This window comes from Bubalus bubalis, chromosome 12 (genome assembly GCF_019923935.1).
Source record: "Bubalus bubalis isolate 160015118507 breed Murrah chromosome 12, NDDB_SH_1, whole genome shotgun sequence".
In the NCBI taxonomy this organism is placed as follows: domain Eukaryota; kingdom Metazoa; phylum Chordata; class Mammalia; order Artiodactyla; family Bovidae; genus Bubalus; species Bubalus bubalis.
The window spans coordinates 74824812-74845066 of NC_059168.1; the positions used below are offsets into that span (position 1 = coordinate 74824812).

Here is a 20255-nt window from a genome sequence, read left to right on the forward strand (position 1 = left end):
CCCTGACTAGATTTTAGGATGGAAGGCACAGCTTGTTCTTCTGGAGGAGGAGTGTTGTATCTCAGGCTGATGAAGTGGAGTGGCCATGTGGGTTTGGCACAGTCCTCCAAAAGGGTCTTGGGCACAAGAGTCAGACCAGGGGAAAGCTAACCTTGAAGCTTTCAGTTGCACAGGTATAATAAGAGCACTTAAACTGGGGACTTCTCTGGTGGTCCAGTGGTTAAGATACCCTGCTCTCAGTGCAGAGGCCATGGGTTCAATCTCTGGTCAGGAAGTTAAGGACCCCACACACAGTACAGCCAAAAAAAAAAAAAAAAGCATTTAAACTGAAGGGAGATCCTCAGAGTCAATGCCAGAGTGTTTGCAAGTCCCTTTCAACTTTGACTTTAATTGTCCTTGATTCTTGACTTTCAGCTCTATACATTCCCTCGCTAAGGAGTCCTATCTTTTCTGATCACCAAGATCTGCATTTGAGTCTGTGGCAGAGCCCAGACAGCTGATAGGAGAGGCAACACAGGCCTGCACCAGGTTGCTCATCTTGGGGTCAAGGACAGTGGCACACAGAGGCATTCCATTGGCTTCCGAGTCTAGAGCTATAAATATATTTATTATAATATAACAAGAACTTAACAATAAACATATACTATGTACAATACCATTACAGAGAACCCTGTTTTATATCATTCACAGAAATAGCCAGTTTTGCTCCAGTGTGATAGATGAGGAGAGAAACGGGATTTCAATGTCATCTGTGTTGAGTCTCGCTGACCACTAGCACCTCCTTTGGAGGCAGACGCTCACCAACGCTGACATCCGCCCTGCCCCAGGCAGTTAGACACTTGTGCTCCAGTCCTTGGGTTCACACTTGCACCCTGTTTGACATAAATACTTTAAATGACATACAACGTATGTAGTTTTGTGCTTATTACTTTTTTAAAAGAATAAATAATATTAAAAACTGCATAACGAAGCTTGGTATCTTGTCCAAGTGGGAGCCACCTTGTAGTGCGAGAAGTTGATGCCCAACACTGGGACCTTGTGTCATCAAATACTGAAAGATGGAACGCGTGTCCTGTCCTTTTCTCCTTAGAAATGGTTTTCACGATAAGATGACGGCAAGTCGACTTCCCAGATATAAACATGGTAAATGTGTATTTGGTACCAACTTCGACTCAACAGCGCAGCAGTGGCGGCCGCATCCTTCGTGCCCTGGAATGGAAACTGGTCACCGTGTGAGGTTTGAGGGTCTGAGGACTAGCGGGAAGGCCTTTCTCTGAGCCACGGGGTGGCCTCCCCTCAGGGCTCCCCTTGCTTGGGTTAAGATGCTACTAGAAGAGCAGTTCTGCTCTTACCCGTCAGGCTTTGCCTGTCATGGCTCGTCTGAGAAGGCTGTCCCCATCCTGAGAGCTCTTTGTGGCAGGTGCCTTAATATATAGCTATAAATATCAAAAATAGTCTCCTGTGCTTTGTAGACATGTATTCTCCCCCCTTCCCTTCCAGCCTGGCCCGGGTCCTCAGCTTTACCTCATGGAGGGAGCTGGCCTGATGTTGAGAGCCAGAACCGGTTACCTTCCGGAACAGTCATCTTTCCTTGACAGTGCCTCCATGAGGCACGGCTTTTACAGGGCTGTCTGGGAGTTACTTTTTCTAAAAATAAAATGGGGGCTTTCACCACCCCAGCCCCCCAGGAGAGATCCTCTATTCTGCACATAGAAAAATTGGAGCAAATGCCCCACTCTGGCACTACCTACAAAGAGCTTTGGGAATTCCCACATTATCCCTCTTGAGGCCGCCTCCTTCTCTCGGTACTTAAAAATAGCCTTTTTGTTTATCAAGAAAATGCCTTGGAAATCTAAATAATTCATATTGGATAAGAGAAAGCTAGCACAATCACCTTGTCCTTCTCCAGCAAAAACACGGTAGAAAACCCTGTGAAGGGACAGACGGCTGTCCCCAGCTCTCCCCACGGTGGCCCTGCCCCAGTCACATCAGGCTCCACGTGGTGGCTGGACTCATCGACCCAGTAGGGACTGGTGGCCTCCTTGGCCTCGTGTCCCCATAACGTAGTATTGTCCCTTGTTTTCCCTTGGCCACTGAAAGTGTAGATTGGTTAAAAACAAAAGTAGGAATCAAAGTGGTAAGGACACTTTGATCTTATTCCAAAAGAGCCTGACGTCTAATATTGTCAGAGGATGACTGATCTATGGTTGGCTGGGGGTCAAGCTTGCTCTGCAGGAAGGAAAAGACAGCTGCTCTCTCCCAGCTGGAAAGTTATGTGAGACTCCATTGCATGGGGCCAAGCGAGCGCCTCCGTTCAGAGCAAGTGCCCCTGCAGGAGCGCTGAGGCCTGGCTCGCTTGCTGGGAGGTTTGTGGTTCCTGCTGCCTGGAGGCCACTCCTTCTTGTCCCCCCAAAGGCGAGGATGATTTCCTACATTCAATGTAGAGAGTATTCAAACTGTCCAGCGCAGTGAGTTCCTTGATTGGGTTGGTCGGCCTCTTATCGGTGTTGCTGAAAGTCGATCTTTGTGAGTAGCATTTGCCTCACCAGACGTGTCCACAGTCTTGGTGTGGGCTTTCCGCTGATGTCAGCCGCTTTGGATATATTTCTTTATCACGACACAGCCGTGTCTGAACACAGGGCAGGGCATGTGGGGGAGGAGGGTCCACGTGTTGGTTGCAGGCTCATAGGCTTCCATGTTGCCCAGGGCTGGCCCCTCACTGCTAACAATGCCTCCGGTTGCGTAAATCTTGCCGTCAAGCACCACGGCGCTGTCAGAGAAAGCAGGGAGAGACTTAGCCATTGGGGATCCCCCCTGGGACCAGGAGACAGAGCCCTGTCCTGTTGCTGGCTGCCTCTCCCCTTTTGCAAAAGTACTATGGGATCTTGAGGACTTCCCTGGTGGTCCAGTAGCTAAGGCTTCATGCTCCCAAATGTGGGGGACCCAGTTTCAATCCCTGGCCAGGGAACTAGATTCCACATACTGCAACTGAAGACCCTGCATGACTTAAGATTGAAGATCCTTACATGCTGCAAGTAAGACCCAGTGCAGCCAAGTAAATAAATAAGTAAAAATAAATTTTAAGAAGAAAAAAGTCCTATGGGATCTTGCTGCTCTTCTTTGCCCTCTGACCTAAGCTGGTGTAAGAAAAACACCTCTCTTCCAGGACCAATCAGGACGCCACGCTATACTACCCTCCGGCTGCGGGTGACGCTGATGCCTACTGGGCGGCCCGGGGCCTGTGCATCTGACTCAGATTGGCGGGGAGACTCTATGTACAGGTGCTCAGCTCAGGTCACGGGTCTCTACACAGCATCTTGGTGTTGCCAGGACAGAGCTTTCCTACCACTCAAGTCCAGCTGGAAACATGACTCACCAGAATGGTAGCAGACAGGGTGTAAGGAGCTAAACCATAACTGAGTATGGGCTACTCGAACAGGAATTTCACCCTGGCCGAGGGGCTCAGAATCAAAACTTGCTGCTGTGCTTTCTTCACACATGTGACCTTGTGCTGCTGCCTGCACGTGGCCACCAGGGCCCAGTGTGCTCCCAGCATCACCATGGCGGCCCGGGTGCCTACCCTGTGGCACACTCACTGGCTGGGTCCTGCCGTCTCGGGCGGCTCCTTGCTCTTCTGCACTGAATCCCTTACTGTGAGTCTCAGCTACCCCTTCACACAGATGGCCACCCCTGTGCTTCCAGTCCGAGTTCCCTCATCTCAGCTAATGGCTGTTTCTCTTGGCCATCCCCTGACATCGAGCAGATGCGCTTCCTAAGTCACCACCCATTTCTGAAAGCCTGAGAGCCTTGACACAACCTGTGTGTCTAGATTTCTTCCCAGATTCTGGAGCTCCCAGCCTTCTCTCGCACAGCTCCGTGCGGTCTGGGCCCTTCACGCTTCTCCCCCTGTGGCATATCCTGACCTTGCTTCCAGTGCAAGACTCAGCTTAAATCTCCCCTCAGGCATCATCTCTCCACACTCACTTTTACTCTCAGGTGAGGCATGGGAGTCCCCTCACCCACAAGGGGTGCCCACACCCTGATTGTCTTGATCACAGGACAATATTGTCAGAGTTACCATGGACATGGCCATCACGTAGGATGTGAAGGAGGGCTCAAGAACCGTGACATCATCATACTAACAGGAACTAGGCACTCATCTGGTCCAAGGGCCCATTTATAGCTAGAACTTCCCCAGAGAGAGGACGTTTTTTCCCTGAGGTCACATAACATGTTACTAGTGGATCGTCGCTTTCCTGGCATGCCAACAAACAGCGGGCACTCAGTAAATGCTTTTCCCACACTGAGGGCCAGGGGTCACCTCTAGGAGTCTTCAGGAAGGCTTTGTATGGAAAGGCTGCAAATGGAGTCTCTGGGACCCCTTTAGTTTCCTTATTCCTCTCAGTCCGGGAAAGGATGGGGCTGGAAGAGCACAGTGTGCACCTCACTGCCCAGAGTGGTTAAGGTTTGGGACCAGAGCATCCTAGGAACCAGGCCACACTCTGACCTCTACCTCTCTCTTCCTGCGGGGTGGTCTGGTCTGGGTGTGTTTCTGCCCAGGCAGCTTCGGGGCTCCAGAGCAGCCGTGCCTTGCGCCTCACTTGGTCCAGCTCTGAAGATCCATCAGGATCATACGTGTTGTCAGGGCATAAACCACCGTCATCCCATGTAGGGTATCCATAGCTTGGGGTGAGCACTACCTCTCATCTGTGACCCAGCAGGCAGGCCTGGGGAGGGAAAACCTCACAACACCACCCTCTCCTCTCACTGAGAGAAGGTGAGGCCTTAAGGACCCAGGGCTATTGGAAGCCTTTCCTGTGCAGCTTTGAGGTGGGGTGGTCTGCTGGAGCCCAAGGGTTGGGCTTCTGGGCCAGGTGCTGCCCTGGGGTGCTTTCCGCTCTGCTCTGCATGAACACCCACACCCACGGTGCTGCTCTGGCCTGGGCACCGCCTTGGTCACAGGATGGTGGTCCGTCACCTGCACCGACCCCTCCTGCTGTCCCTCCCCCTGACTTCCTTGCTTCCTGCCCCCTCACCTGCAGAACTGGCGAGAGTGATTCATGTTGGGGCCGGCCTTGATGTTCCCTTTGTCTGGGTCGTAGATGGTGGTGGCTCTGGCATAAGCCCCACCCAGGATGAAAATGAAGCCGTTGAGGGTGACGGCTGGAGCGTACTTGTTGTCTGTCGGGAGAGCAGGGCAAGGGACAGGTCAGGGTCCTCTGCTCGGCCTGCAGAGACCTCCAGCATCACTGGGTAGCCTGAGGACTGAGCTGGGGCCGGGAAGCACCTGGCATGGACCAATTGGCCCTTTGTCTGGGTAGCGGGAGCTGCAGCTGCACCTAGGCTGGGGGTTCACTTCCCCACATTCCCCTTCTGCCCCCCAGCCCAGACTTGGGTCTGTAGAACCCTTGGGCTCAGCTGGATATCTGTGCTTGGGATAGTGAGACTGAATAAATCAACAGGGTGGGGCTGCTGCCCTGGTCTTGGGCTGAGGAGACAATTGGTTCTCACCAATCATTGGGGACTCGATGAAACTCCATGTGTTGGTCTGTGGGACGTAAGATTGGAGGACGCCTGCAGCTCGTCCTGCCTCGTTCACGCCCCCAAACACATAGATCTTCCCACCACACACGGTGGCTGCTGCTGAGTGCACTGCCTTGGGCAGAGGGGCTACCGCCTCCCATTGGTTGGTGATGGTGTCGTACCTGTTGAGAGAGGAGAATAGGTGCCCAGAATCAGAGATGGGCCTCGTGCAGGGCAGGGGCCCCAACCAAGGCAGCAGACATGGGGGAGCTCCACCGTCTTCTTTCTGCCCTGGGTGTAACTGGAGATCACAGAGGTAGGGGCACTTGGGATGAGTCACTCAAGACCACCCAGGATTTTGCCCAACCCAGCCCTCTCCGCCTTCCTCCTGAATCTCAGGGAGCTCTTGTCTATCTGTTGAAACCTCTGTGCAGACTTTTATCTTCCTTCCTTTACTCACACTGGGCTCCCCAGCTTCCAGGCCCGCAGTCCTCTCTGTCCAGCTCAGTCCTGCTCTTTTCTTCTCCAGTCCTGCACTGGGTATCTCCCATGGACTGAAATATACCCACCTATGACCTGATGCTGGGAGGGATTGGGGGCAGGAGGAGAAGGGGACAACAGAGAATAAGATGGCTGGATGGCATCACCGACTCGATGGACATGAGTTTGAGTAAACTCTAGAAGTTGGTGTTGGACAGGGAGGCCTGGTGTGCTGCAATTCATGGGGTCGCAAAGAGTCGGACACGACTGAGCGACTGAACTGAACTGAACTGATGGACTGAAAACTGGGGAAATAGTGGCCTGGCCCAAAGAAGAATGTGGGAATAGAAGGAGAGGTGAACTGAGACGGTGCAGCGTGAATCACTGTCTTAGTTTGGGGAGTTGCCTAGGATGCCTCAGGGTGTCTGGGCAGAGGGGGCACTACTCATAGGACAGGCAACCAAAGTTGGGAAGGTTTGGGAAGAAGGATGAGTTTGTCTTTTCTTCCCGAGGAGTTTAAAGTATCTGCGGGTAGCAATTTGGGGATGTGCAGGGGCAGTCAGTATTTTGGTCTGGATTAAATATTCAGCTTTGGGATCATCAGCATGTAGATGGAAACTGAAGGCAAGGGGGTTCACAGGGAATATGTGCGGTGAAGATGGGCTGAGGACACTGGGGAGATGCCAGCCTATAGAGGGGAGCTGAGAGGGGTCTGAGAGGAGTGGTGGTGTGACAGGAGACAAAGCTGCAGCATGGCGGATGTGATGGGAGGTCAGGAAGCCCCAGCAGGTCACTGGTGGTGTGTCAAGGGCACATTATGTGAAACAGGAAGTGCAGGGTTATTTATGTATGGAGGAGGAAGCGGGAAGCCAGGCAGTGGAAATGGCTGGTGGAGACATCTCTTGGGTGAAACTTTGCTGGGAAGATGGGCCAAGAATGTGGGACTTAGAAGGGACTGCTAAGAGGTATTGTCCGTAATATGCTGATAAACTGTAAAAACCAGTTCTCCAGGGAAGAAAGTCCTGGTGTGTAGCCTTTGCTGATTTCTGTGATGTAAATTCATGACTGATTTCAGGCTACCAATAGGACATCACTGACTGTGAGGCTGGGAAGAGAGACCGAGAAGCACCCCAGGACACAGAATCTCCTTCACATACAGACGCAGTGGACAGTAGAGTACAGGCAGTGGTAAAATGGAGTAAAAAATTAGATAGTGGTGAGTTTTGAGTATGAATTGCCTTTGTTTTTAAATTAGTTCTAAGTTTATAAGACAAGTTTTATTTTTTTATTTTATTTATTTGCCACATGGCTTGTGAGTTTGCGGGATCTTAGTTCCCTGACCAGGGATTGAACCTGTGCCCTCAGCAGTGAAAGCATGGAGTCCTAACAACTGGACCACCAGGGAATTCCCTATATGACTTAATTTTTAATAATATTTGTAGCTAACAATTGACATGCAGAGTTCCTGAAGATTTAAGCATGGGCTCCCATGAACCAGTATGAACCAGCTCTAGCACAGCACGGGTTTTGTTTTACTTTTGGAGGGGAAGGTTTGATTGTGTCTACATGCTAATAGGAAGGAGCCAAGTGGATAATGAAAGATGAGTTATATATGAGAGAAAGGGGAGAGCTGGTGATCAGGGGCTCCTGGCACCTGGATGCAGATTGGATCCACAGTAGAAAGGAAAGTGGTGGCCATTTAGGCATGAGGGAGGAAGACAAGGATGGCATGAGTGTCAAGGTAGATGCAAGAGTGATGGCAGGAAGAGGATAGAGTTCTTGATTGATGGCTCCAATTTCTCTGTGAAGCAGGAGTAAAGTATTGAAGGAGTCTGCAGGGTAAGAGCCTTGAGGGGAGAAATGAAGGTGGGAGACACACGCTCTCGAGAGTGGGAGAAGTGGTTGACAAGGGACACTCGAAAAGATGCCCTGTACTGTGAAGATCCAGTAGAGATTGGAAGATTTCAATACATAGTGGAGCCAGTCTCCAAGATCATGGGATTTTCTCATGCAATCAGCCCTAGGGGGCAGGTGTGGAGATGGTAAAGGGTTGGACTGAACAGATCTTCAGGATGTGTGGTGCAGGACAAAGAGGCAAAGTCAGAGGATGGAGACGTGATGGAATGTGAGTTCCAGGCAGGACGGGGGAAACCATGAGAACAGGTAGCAGCTGATGGCAGGAGTAGACTTGGTGTTGAGCAGACTGGCCACTGAACTGGGATTGGTGAGGTCTTTCTTCCTGGGGCAGCTGTGTCTGTCCGTTGTTCCCTGAGGGCTGCTCTCACAAGCATTCTCTCTGGATCTTTCATTCACAGCTCACAGTTCACTGTGCTTTCGAGGGCTCTGGACCCAAGGCGGGACCTCCGTCGTGGGCTTGCTGCACCACCACATGGGATTCCCCCAGGACACCTTTCCTGGGAGGCACACTTTTCCTTGTGAGCCTCCTGGGGGCACGAGTCATTGCACAGTCACAGCTCGGTGACCCAGGAAGACAGTCTTTCCTCCAGGTGCCCCTGGCTGTGGAGACATCCAGCTTGCACAGACTTCGGGATTTGAGAAGAGGCTCCAGCACCTTGAAGGGCAGCAGGAGCTGATTCAACGAAGCCCCAAACGAACGATATGTGGCTAATGGGAGATGGAATAAATAGGAGATATGCCTTTTGGGACAGTGTCAGAAGTTTGGGTATCTGTTTTTTTTAAGTCAATGTGGCAGAGATCCAAAGAGCTCCTGCACAAGGAGCTGGGAGACAGTGGAAGGTTATGTGGCTGTTAGTCTTCAGGCTTTCGGTACAATGGCACCTTCCGCCAAACGCAATGTTCTCGTTATTCCAGGTGGCTGATTGCCAAGCCACCAGCCCTCCATCAACTCAATCTGTCAGCTTCCTGCTTGGGAAGGATATGCTAATGACATGCAAATGACCCCGCAGAGTGAGGCACTCGGCTATCATTTATCCAGTAACCACAGCTACCGCAATATATGGCCATAAAGTATTAGACCCGGTTATTTATATAATGATATAATACAGGTTTGTCTATGACACTGTTGTTTTAATCTATAATTATATAATCTTACTCGAGTCCTGTAATGCCGTAATGTAATGTAATTATCATGCACCATACATCTCATTCATTATCGATAGAAGAGCGATTTGTACCATTAGTGCTTCCTGGGGAACAAAGCGTCTTCATGTCTGTCCCCATTCCCCTGACCCTCCTGTCACCCAGAAGTTTCCGTCATCGCCACTGTGTGGCACAGAGATTGACCAAAGGAGATCCAGCTCTGTTCCCTGGGAAGCCGTGGGCATCCCTCCATGTACCCTCCTCCCAGGGGTCTTCAGGTCTGCATCCTGTCCCTACAAGGACAGTTGACAGATACCAGTGGGCTGGGGAAGGGGCTCAGGGCACCATGCCCTGGACTGCTCCTCGATCTCCGGGGGTCCCAGGGGGGTCTTGCTCCTTCTGTGCCCCAGCTGATGTTTCATAGCAGAACAAAGGCTGAGCCAGCCACCAAGGCAGTCTGATATCGGCTGCTCCTGAGCATTGGAGCACTGCTCCTGGGCCCAATGGGAGTGGAGCCTGTCCCCGCTCTTGGTGCATTTGATCCTTGAACAAATTCCTGTATTTATCAACAAGTATAAGTTTGCAAAATGAGTAATCAGCATCTTAGGAGATTAAAAATAGCTGACAAAAGCAAGACAGGATGACAGATCTAGCTCAGTTTACTCCTACATAGAAAATGTCTCCTTTTCATGTGTTTATAGTGGATGACAAACGACTGGAAGCTGGTGCTTCCGGAAAGCTTGGGGCTTGACGGGCGTGCAGTGGGTCCCACAGAAGGCTGTCAGCACCAGGGCTGACCCAGGTTCAACAGCAGTATTAATATCTTCATAATCACACAGGGATTCCCCATTATCTCCAAATCAATATGACAATTAAATGTTACTGAGCCATCTCTGGGCTCCACTTGGGGGAGTTAAAAGCCCACAGTGAACATCCAGAGCCTGTGTCACTCTGAATCTGTCTCTGCCATAACATTTGTCAAATGTCCAATTAGCCACCAAGGGGAAAAAGACAAATTGAGGGGTTTGTGTGACTCCACAAGCAATAAGCTGTCACAGGGGGGAAGATGTGCTTTCCATGGGAGTCGACGCTGTAGGCCAGGATGGTGGGCTAGGCTGGGGGATCCTGTGAGTGTGCTCAGTCGTGTCCAACTCTTTGCAACCCTTTGGACTGTAGCCCTTAGGCTCCTCTGTCCATGGGATTCTCCAAGCAAGAATACTGGAGTGGGTTGCCATGCTCTCCTCCAGGGGATCTTCCTGACTAAGGGATCAAACCCAAGTCTCCTGAGGCTCTTGCATTGCAGACAAACTTTACCTGCTGAGCCGTTTTAGAAGCCCCTAGGGTGTGGGAAGGACATGGGAAAAGGACTCCAGTAATCTTAGCTGTGAACCCCCTGGGCTGAAACTGGAGGCCAGCTCAGACTAACTTGCCACTCTCTAGGTCACTAGATCCTGGGAAAGCAGGTCTGCACTGCTGACTGCTGCTGACTCACAAAGCTGCTGGAGCTCTTCCTGCAGCTTCTCTCCAAGGTATCTGTTGCTCAAAGGCAAAGACTATTTCTACCTGGAAAAATGCCCTCCTCCAGCCTCTGGCCCTCCTGCCTGTGCCAGATCCCTGTTCTAGGTGAGGCCAGATTTGAGGAAGCCAGCCCAGGGCTTCCAGCAGAGGGCAGGCTTTATACACACGACTTCTATAGAGAGTTCTAGAGAATTGGCCAGGCCTGTGTGCAGTGACTCTTTCCTGTGTTATTACTGCAAGCAGATTTCCCAGGATGTGTGGGATGGAGGGAGGAAGGGAGTGTCCCTGGGGTGTCACCTCCGCTTGGTAGGGACATGGCAGTCACATTTGGATGATGGTTCCAGCTTAGCCCTGCATGCATGCTCAGTCATGTCTGACTGTTTGTGACCCTATGGATGGTAGCCCACCAGGCTCCACTGTCCATAGCATTCTCCAGGCAAGAACACTGGAGTGGCTTGCCATGTCCTCCTCCAGGGGATCTTCCTGATCCGGAGACTGAACTCGCATCTGCCTGTGTCTCCTGCAGGCAGGATATTGTGTGCTATAGGCGGATTCTTTACCCACTGAGCCACCTGGGAAGCCCCTCGCTTAGCCCGACATCCCAGCACATCTCTGGGCTGCTGCTTCCAGTCCTAGTAAGCTTCCTAATTGCCTGGTCAGGACAGCAGCAGGCCCACCCTGAGCTTTTTCACCACTGGATCTCATGCCTTGTTTGTCCCCCTGATTGGGACAAGAGTGCCCCGTCTCGGTGACTGGGCAGCTTCTCACTCTTCCTGCTTCCACCCCACTATCCCAATTCTTCTCCCTCTGCTGGGCAGGAAGAGCCTGGACAATGGCCTTTAAATGTCCAGCCTGCAGTGGGTCTTAATTGGGTAGGGGTTGAGGAGGAGAAGCAGTGCGCATTTTAACTCTTGGGGGACATTAGAGGATGCCCATGTCATGACCTTGGCCTCCTTACCTCTCCACGTGGTCCACGTTGCCTGCCACGCCGAGTCCCCCGAGGGTGTAAATCTTCCCGTCGTATACAAGGCTGTTGTGCCGACAGCGGGGGACCGTCATCCTGGAGACGAGGTTCCAGTTATCGAGCAGGGACATGTAGCACCAGACATCGGCCAGCGTCACCCCTGATTCCATCCCACCTGTGGGCAGTACGGGAGGGAGGTCCAGAGAGTGGGCAGGGCGTGAGGAAAGGCCCATGGCCGGGGGGCCCAGCCCCGGGGGCAAGAGGAGGCTTCACGTGCAAAGTAGACACTTCTGGGCCTTGTGTCTTCCTTAGCCATGGTGTGGGGAGAGGACCCCCGGGGAAGTCTGTGCCCTGTGCCCAGCCCAGCCCTGAGGGGGCCTCACCTGAGAGGTAGATGTTGTCCCCGGCACTCACTACACTGAAGAACTCGCGGTCATAGAAAGGCAGTGAGGCCAGCGGGTACCACTTGTTGTTCTGTGGGTTCCAGCAGGTGACAGCCACCAGCGAGCGCTGGGTCATCCCCACCATCTGACGGCCCCCCACCAAAACGATGACCTCGGCCACACCTGCAGGGACACGGAGGGGCACCCTTGGGACAGCCTGACTCAGTGTCAGCATCTGTGCCTGTTGCCTCCTGGGGGAACCCACCCAGAGTCAGGCTGATGACAGGGCACCTGCCTTGGGGGGTTTGGGGCAGGCCCTGCCATACCTGCGGAGAGGCGGGGCCGCGTTCGGGGCGTCTGCATCTCCTGGCGGGCGTGGGGCAGCATGTGGTAGCGTTTGGCCTCGTTGACCAGGTCCCGACACGCTTCTGATGACTTGATCAGCTCCTCGTTGTCCACCACGTTGAGCAGGTAGCTGGGGTGAATGAATGGGAGGCGGACCACCGCCAGCAGCTCCGCTGCATACTGCGAGTTCAAGGAGACACGGGATCTTCTTAGATCATAAGGTGGCACCACCTCATGTGAGTCGTATTGAGAAGGGAGAAAGGAGGGATGTGGGGCTGAGTGCAGGGATAATTCTCATCTGCATTTGGCTTGGGAGTGCCGACCCTGCTCATCCCAGCCAAGATAGAGATCGTGGGAGCTCCCAGCAGCTGGAGGCAAGAAGGGAACCCAGGGAGAGGTCTCCGTGCTGGGGCTGACCCTGGGGTGGACCACCCTTTGGTCTCTTGAGCACCTCCTTCCTGCCTCTTCCTCCCAGGTCATGGGCCTCTGTTTCATACCAGGCTGCAGGGGACCAAATGAGGATTCTGATCCTCAAAAAGGTGTGTGTGGGGGCAGAAACTTAGGAACAGATGGGAAGGCCCGGGAGAGCTGATTGTGATCATTAAGCTTGCAAGTCATGACCATTCCAACCTGTGCCTCTCCCCCTCACCAGCAAACCCCTGGAGTGGCACCCCATTGGACCCCACCCCTGAACTGAAGGCTTTTCACTGACTGATTTGAATCCCCCTCTTGTCTGGCAAACTCTTTGCTCATTGCTGTAGTTTCAACAAACAAGTATTGGTGACCACTCTATGCCATTCACTGAGTTTGTTTTTGGGGATGCAAAGGCCAGTATGACCCAGTCTCTGACCTCCAGGTGTACACAGTTTCATGGCAGGGAGAGGATCCATCACATCAAAGGACTCTTCCCAAAGAAGAGTCTAGTGAGGGGTGGTGGGGATGTGGGAGAGGAGGCTCCCCAGAGTGAGTGATGTCTGAGCCTGCTGTGGAAGGATTGCTGACTTCTCCAGGCCTAAGGTGAAGGAGAGGGAGGCCATTCAAAGCACACACAGAGGCACTGGAGTCTGAGAGAGCATGGTGGTGCATTTGGAGGGACCTCTGGAACTTATTGGGACTCCCCTGGTGCCTCAGCAGTAAAGAATCCACCTGCAATGCAGGACATGTGAGTTCGATCCCTGGGTCTGGAAGATCCCCTGGAGGAGGGTATGGCAACCCACTCTAGTATTCTTGCCTGGAAAATCCCCTGGACAGAGGAGCCTGGCAGGCTACAGTCCATATGTGTCTAGCAGAGTCGGACACGACTAAAGCAACTCAGCACACACATGGAGTTTTTTCTTGTTGGATGCAGAAGCCTTCCATTGAGGGGTTGGGTAGCAGACAGGGAGAAACAAGACTGGAGAGGTGAGCTGGGTTCTGGCCTCTGCTGACCTCAGGCTTGGCTTGCTAAGGGCTGTGTAGTGCTTCCTGCAGAGTGGATGAGGGCATTCATGAGGATTTAATTTTTTTAATTTTAAAAAATTGTATTAAAATTTTTTTTTGGCCACACTGCTTGGCATGTGGGATCTTAGTTCTCGGACGAGGGATGGCCCTGCATCTCCTGCAGTGGAAACGTGGAGTCCCAACTGTTGGATCACTAGGGAATTCCCTCATAGGGGTTTTAAACAGAAAACCACAGGACCAAACATGTTCCTAGGAAGACCAGCAGGCTGCAGGGATGGGAATGAATTTGAAAGGAGGAGACTGAAGGCAGGGAACCCTCTCAGGAGACAATTGTGGTCATCCTGGTGAGATCAGGGGGCCGGGAATGAAGAGAGAGAACTTGGCCCTGGTAAGAGGAGGCAGCCATGGCAGCAATGTGTGGCCACATGGAGGTGGAAGGCGTGGGAGGACTTGGCTTCTGCCGTGGTTAGAGGGCAGAACTGCTATAAGGAACCCAAGAAGACGGGTAGGTCTGGGGGTTTATGAATGAGTGGGGCTTGGGAGACACTGGGTGGAGGGGTCCTGTAGACAATCAAAGGCAGAGGTCTGGGCTGGAGGCAGATCTGGGGGTCGTGGTAGATGGTGGTGGTCACTATTACAGTGGCCTAACTTGACTTCCTTCCTCTGAAAATGAATCTTGCTCCATCCCCGCCTGGGAGGTCAGGGGACCGCCTTCTCCTGGCCCAGTGGCTTGGGTTGGCCATCTCTGCATCCTGTGTGCACTTGATGCTGTGGATCCAGTCCCTGCCCCATCCCTCCTTCCCTTGTGCCTCTTCTTGCTCCATGTACAACAAAGTAGCCTGTCATCTGTCACTCAGCTGCCTCAGCTCTTGCTGGGCTCCCGTCTCCCTGCCCCATTTTCCCATCCATGCTTTCTAGGTGGACTCTGAGCTCTCCTAAGAGCCACCTGCGTGTCTGCACTAACTGTGGGGGGCTCCTAGCACTTTGGAATCCAGGCAGTCCCGCTCAAAGCACGGATCCCAAATTCATTCCCATCCCTGCAGCCTGCTGGCCTTCCTAGGAATGTTTGTTCCTGTGATTTCTCTGTTTAAAACCCCCATGAAGGAATTCCCTAGTCAGCTGGAGATCCCCGGGGCTGTGCTTGACCTCCTGTGACTCAGGGGCTCTCTTGGGGATCACGCCCTGCCCTTCTGCTCTGGACTCTGGCTCTCATTTCTTCTAGCTGTCCCTTCCAAGGGACTTGCCTTCCCTTCTGACAGGCGAGCGGTGGTTCCCCGTCTCCAGCCTGGTTTCCATTCAGTCCAGGTGCTTCCTCTCCTCTCAACTGCCAGAGCCGGGGTGGGACTCCTCCTGCTGCATTTGAGGGAGCCCAGGGCACCTGACTCAGGCACACCCTTCTCTCCGCAGGGCCCTGGTGATGCCCGCATGACCCTGCGGACTCTTGGTCGGCTTGGGTCTCCTGCAGGTGCAATGCCAGCCCTCGAGAATCCTCTGGTGCCTGATTTCTCTTCTCTCATCCCCCTTCACCCCTCTGCACCATGTGAGCTAGTCTGGCCTCCCTCTGCAAGGCCCGCTGGTTCTCACATGCTCCCACTGCTGGTTAGACCAGGCGGCCCCAACTCCCTGCTCCAGATGTCCTCCCTCACCAAGAGGGAGAGGGGCGGGAACTGGGGCAGGTGGGTTGGGCCCTACCTGCGCGCGGGACACGGGGTCCTTCTTGATCCACTTGATGACGGTCTCGTACACTAGCTCCTCGGCCTTGGTGTTGAGGCTGTCATTGGAGATGTAGGCGATGAAGTCATCCTTGGAGATGCTGAGGATCTCCTCCTGGGCTGCCACCTCGGGGAAGATCTGCAGTGCGAAGGCCTTGGCCATGTGGTAGAGCTCGCTGCACTGCATGGCCTCGGCCATAGCCAGCACCCCCAGGCAGTTGCTGGCCGTCAGCTGCTTCTCTGGGGGCAAGAGCACAGGACGGCACCGCTGACTGCAGGGGAGGGGTCCCCGCCCATTCTCATCGCCTCTCTGGACCCCTCTCTGAGCCCATGTCCTTGTGACCTGCCTTCAGCATCCAGAGTCCCCATAAGCCCATTTCCTGTGTCCCTGGAACTTCACACCCATTTTCTGGGTTTTCCTCTGCCCCGTCTCAAACTGACTTTCCTGAGGCCTCCCTCAGCAGAAGGACTGAGACTGAGGTATGGGGTGTCAGCACCAGGCTTAGAGCTTCCTCACTGCCAGGGCATGAAGGAGGCCTGGGCTGGGGGCAGGGGTCACACCGAGGCTTAGGGTGTCTTCCGTAACTGTGACAGACAAGTCTGGGGTCACAGACTTCTACTTCAGCGTCACGACAGCAGGAACACCCCTCATAAGCCCATCTACCATCTCCCACAGGGACTCAGCCTCACCCAACCTGACCTCCAGACCTGGGGTCAGTCTGGCCAGGGCTCCTGAAATCTGACTAATGGATCTAGACATGGCTGGGTCCTAGGAGGCCCTTCACCTTTGTGGATTTAACTCTAGAGTCATAGTTCCTGACTCTTCTAGATGGTCCATTGCCCCAAAGTCACATCTTAGGCCCCTGGCCATCCCCTCACCTGTCCCCACCCCCATCTCTCTCACTCCATCCCCAGGCTGGTTCTGGTGACTCCCATCTCCGCCCTTCCCTCTCCTGCTCTCACCCAAACTGGGCAGCTCCAAAGTGTAAAGTGAGCACGTTCTCTGGGTTGAGGCCTTGATGGAAGCAACTTGGTTTAGTGTTTAGATAACAGGGCTGTGAAGCCAGGGCATGGGGGTCCCATGAACAGACCATTCACATGGGCCTCTCAGCCCATTTGTTCTCACAAGACTGCCTGGGGGGCCCAGTGTGACGCCTCTGGCCCCCGGGGGAGCAAGGCAGAGAACCCCTCTGTCCACCGGTGAGCAAAGGCCTCTGCCCACAGTTATCCAAATGATCATCTTAAATCTGCTGGGAAATCCAGCTGCATCCCCAGACGACCTGGCTGGGCACGCACGGCCCTCCCCACTCAGGCCTTGAATGTTCCGTTCATTGGTGCTGCTGCCCGTGGCTCACCGAGAAAGGACACGCAGACTTTGCAGAAGGTGTGGAACTGGAACTTGCTGGCCGCCTCCAGCAGGGTCTTGGCATTGGCCGAGTCGATGACCAGGGAGCCCGTGTACACAAACTCCAGCAGCAGCTCCAGGACGTCGGCCTGCAGGTTGGACAGGACCAGTTCCAGCTTCTCCCGGCCGCATTGGCTGCCGTCTTGCACCGACCTAGGCACAGAGACCAGGGTGTCCTTACCTGCGGGCCTGCGGCCACGGCGCCGCCTCCTCACAGGGTTGGGTCTCCCTGCACACCTCGCTCACAGCCCTTCGTTTTAGGACTCAAGGGACACGGCCAGTGACACACCTGAACCTAGCGACCTGACACGGGATCTGAAAGAGAAGAGTCTGACCAGAGACGCCCAGAAGAACAGAAAACCCTGCTTATCACTACTCGGCATGTCCATGCAAAAAAAAGATGCAAATCAAAAAGCATGAGCTGTGGATGGGGACGAGGACTAGGACTGGACTTAAAGGGAAACAATACGGTTCGGTTCTGCTGCTGACCCCGGCGTCTCCGCCAAACATGGTCAGCAGGCCTGGGGCCCCAGGGGCCTGGCCTGCTTCGGATGGGAGAGTCTCCAGAGTGACTGAGGCTCCCGACCGGCCGTGATCACAGCCGACCCCTTGATCTCCCCAAAGACTAAGGACCCCAAGCCGCCCCGGAACCCTGACTCCAACCCCACCTCTTTCCCCAAAAGCATATTGTTTCCTTTTAGGCATGGAAAGGAAGCCCTTCATGACATTGCTTTGAAACTGAGGACGAGACGAGATAGACGGACAGAATGGTTAGAGCCGGGAGGAGGGGGAAGGGAACAACCAAGGACTTCCGCCACAGACAGCCAGCAGCCATGACCTAGGACCTGGCCCGGGGCGGGGCCCTCCTGCCACATGGAACACGGGGTCAGAGGTCAGAGTGGCCTGCGTGTAGAGTGTGCATCGGGCTTGTGAACTGGGGGGAGCGGGGGAGGGACACAAATATATAAATATGTTTATATCTGGTGTCTACAGAAATACAAAACCATTACAAAGGCTCCTAAGGCTTGGCAGCCGCGCCCTAAAGCTGGACCTGGAAGGAAACAGATAAGATGAAGCAAAAATAACACCAATCAAGAAGTGACCAGGAGGAGAAACACCCAGAATGTTAAGAGTCAGGAGGCAGGGTTATCAGAGGTGGATTGGCTTGGCACCCGGTCTTGGCTGCTCTGACCTGTCCTGGTTCCCACACTGAGCCTGGTCCTGCCCAGGGCTGCATTCAGCCACGTGACTGGGAACCACTGCATTCTCCCTGTCCCTCACCCCACCCTGAGGATGCCAGGGGCCCAGACTCTTGTGACTGGTCCCTTGGATGTCCCCGTGGCTGGCAGTGGGGGTGTGGAGGTGTGGGGCAAGCAAGCAGGCTGGCCCCAGCGAGGCCGACTCCTGTATGAGCTGGGCGTAAGGGGACCTGGGTGCCCCAGCTCTGCCACCCACAGCCGGGCAGCCTTGGCCTCTCTGGCCCTCAGGCTCCTCTTCTGCAAAGCAAGAAGACTGGACTGGATGAGGTCTAGAGTCCTGCGGAGCATTTCTGTGATAGAGGCTGGAAAATGCCTTCCCAAGAGACTCTGCTCTACATGACAGAACCTGAAATGCCGCCATTAGCACAACATTCTCTCTGGTTAGGCCCTGGCCTCGCAGGCCCTTTACAACACAAATATGACCCGGCGGGGAACAGGTGAAGCTGTGAGTCTGCATCCGGGTCCCCCATCCCAGGGTACCACGCTGGTCCCCCTCCAGAATGGTTCATCCAGCCAGGAGCCTGAAGGGTCTATTCTGCCACAAGTCCTGGGCAGGCCCAGAAAGCTGAGTGGGAAGGTGTAGGCTAGATAGAGTGTCTGAGCAGAACCCCTTCTCAAGCCCATAGACACACACAGTTTGTGTGAGTTTTAAAGTGTCTTAACGCACCTAGTCTTCAGCTGTCAGGATGGATTTCCATGCTTGGGTGACTTTGTTAAGTATAAAAATGGTTTATTATGGAATCACTTGAAACCACAGACATTCTGAACACCCCAGGCCTCAGGAGGTATCTGGTCAACCTCTTACTCTACTCTGCTTTCATTCCTACCTGCCACTTTCTGCCCCCCACCACCCCCAACACCGTCCTTCATGCTCTGGGGAGGTCACGCTGGGCCACAGCCAGGGCAGGGCTCATGAGGCCAAAGTAGGGCTGCTCCCCTTCTCCAGAGGCTCCCAGCCCCTGCTACCTAGCCCCATCTGGCCAGCTCTCCTGTCTCCCTGCAAACTCTCAGCACAAAATCAGAGAGGAGCTGAGGTAGGACTTTAGGATGTACACACACACACATGCACACACATGCACTGAAATGCATGTGACATGTGACCCTGAGGACCATGGAGACACCCTGTGGGGAGGGGTGTTGGGCAGATGGAAGGCCAGTGGAGCCCACGGCCCCAAGTGATGGGTCTGGTGGGACCTGTGTGGTTAAACTTGTGGGGAGATGCTTGTCTTGCCCAGAGTCTGAGCCAAGGATAGGTCCTGGGGACACGGTGCTGCCTTATGGCCGAGGAGCCAAAGGTTGCCCAGTGGGGCACAGGGGGATGTTGACCGTGGCAGGTGCTGTCCAAGGACTGCTGCTCCTGCGATGCTCAGCTGGGGCTCCGTTCCCCACATCCCCCACCCCCACTACCGGGGCCGCCTGTGGAGGGGAGCCAGCCACTGAGCAAAGGATCTGTGGGCAGTGTTTGGAGGTCCCTGGGGCCAGATGCCAGACGTTGTGAGCTGAACAACCATTCCCCCTGGCCACAGAGGAGCACGTGGGGATGTCATGGAGACTTTTTTGGGTGGTGGAGTTCAAGATCTGGAGGAGGCAAGGCCCCTGACAGTGAGGCCTCCTGCAGCTCCCTTGCACAGCAGGTTCATAGTCCACACCAGCATTCCTGGGTGGGCCAGGCAGCTGTGGGGGCAGAGGGAGGCCAGCGGTCACTCTCCTTCCCTGACCATCAGACTATCTTGGGATAGGAACTCTGTGCTCCGTCGGCCTCTTCCCTCTGAGCAAAGACCCCCTGGAAGGCATTACCCTTGAAGGGTGGCCCTGATCACCAGTGGGGAGCTGTGTCTTCCCTAGATGACCATTCTGTCCCTATCCTAAGCTGGCCCATGGGCTCTGAGCATCCCAGTCCCCTCAGCCCCACAGAGTATCTGGGGAGCTGCTGGATAATCGGGGTCACGACATGACCTTGGAGAGAGGGGCAGCAGGGCAGGAATGACAGCCTTGGCAGGGTGGGGCTGTGGCCTGACACTGGGGGCAGGAGCATGGGAGTGAGGGGTAGGCTGGAGCTGTCCAGTGCACGCAGGGCCCACAGGCTCTCTCAGAAGACTAAAACTTCCTGCGGTCACCTTCTCCCAATCAGGGGTATGTCCCCAGGGTATGGGACACAGGCTCTGC

General features: G+C 54.1%; 1 protein-coding gene across 6 annotated transcripts in view; it reads right to left on the bottom strand.

Moving 5' to 3' along the window:
- Positions 1-588: 588 nt before the first annotated feature.
- Positions 589-20255, bottom strand: part of KLHL29 (kelch like family member 29) — a 331437-nt gene continuing 311770 nt past the window's right edge. For 5 of the 6 annotated variants that reach the window (XM_025261505.3, XM_044926203.2, XM_045162299.1 and 2 more), the window contains 8 exons: positions 16781-16983; positions 15406-15665; positions 12255-12453; positions 11929-12111; positions 11540-11720; positions 5512-5705; positions 5037-5181; positions 589-2770 (listed from right to left, as the gene is read on the bottom strand). In XM_025261505.3, coding sequence (XP_025117290.3) covers positions 2587-2770; positions 5037-5181; positions 5512-5705; positions 11540-11720; positions 11929-12111; positions 12255-12453; positions 15406-15665; positions 16781-16983 — 1549 coding nt within the window. In that variant the 3' untranslated portion in view covers positions 589-2586. The remainder of the gene's footprint in view (positions 2771-5036; positions 5182-5511; positions 5706-11539; positions 11721-11928; positions 12112-12254; positions 12454-15405; positions 15666-16780; positions 16984-20255) is intronic. The other variant, XM_044926205.2, reaches the window with a different exon arrangement.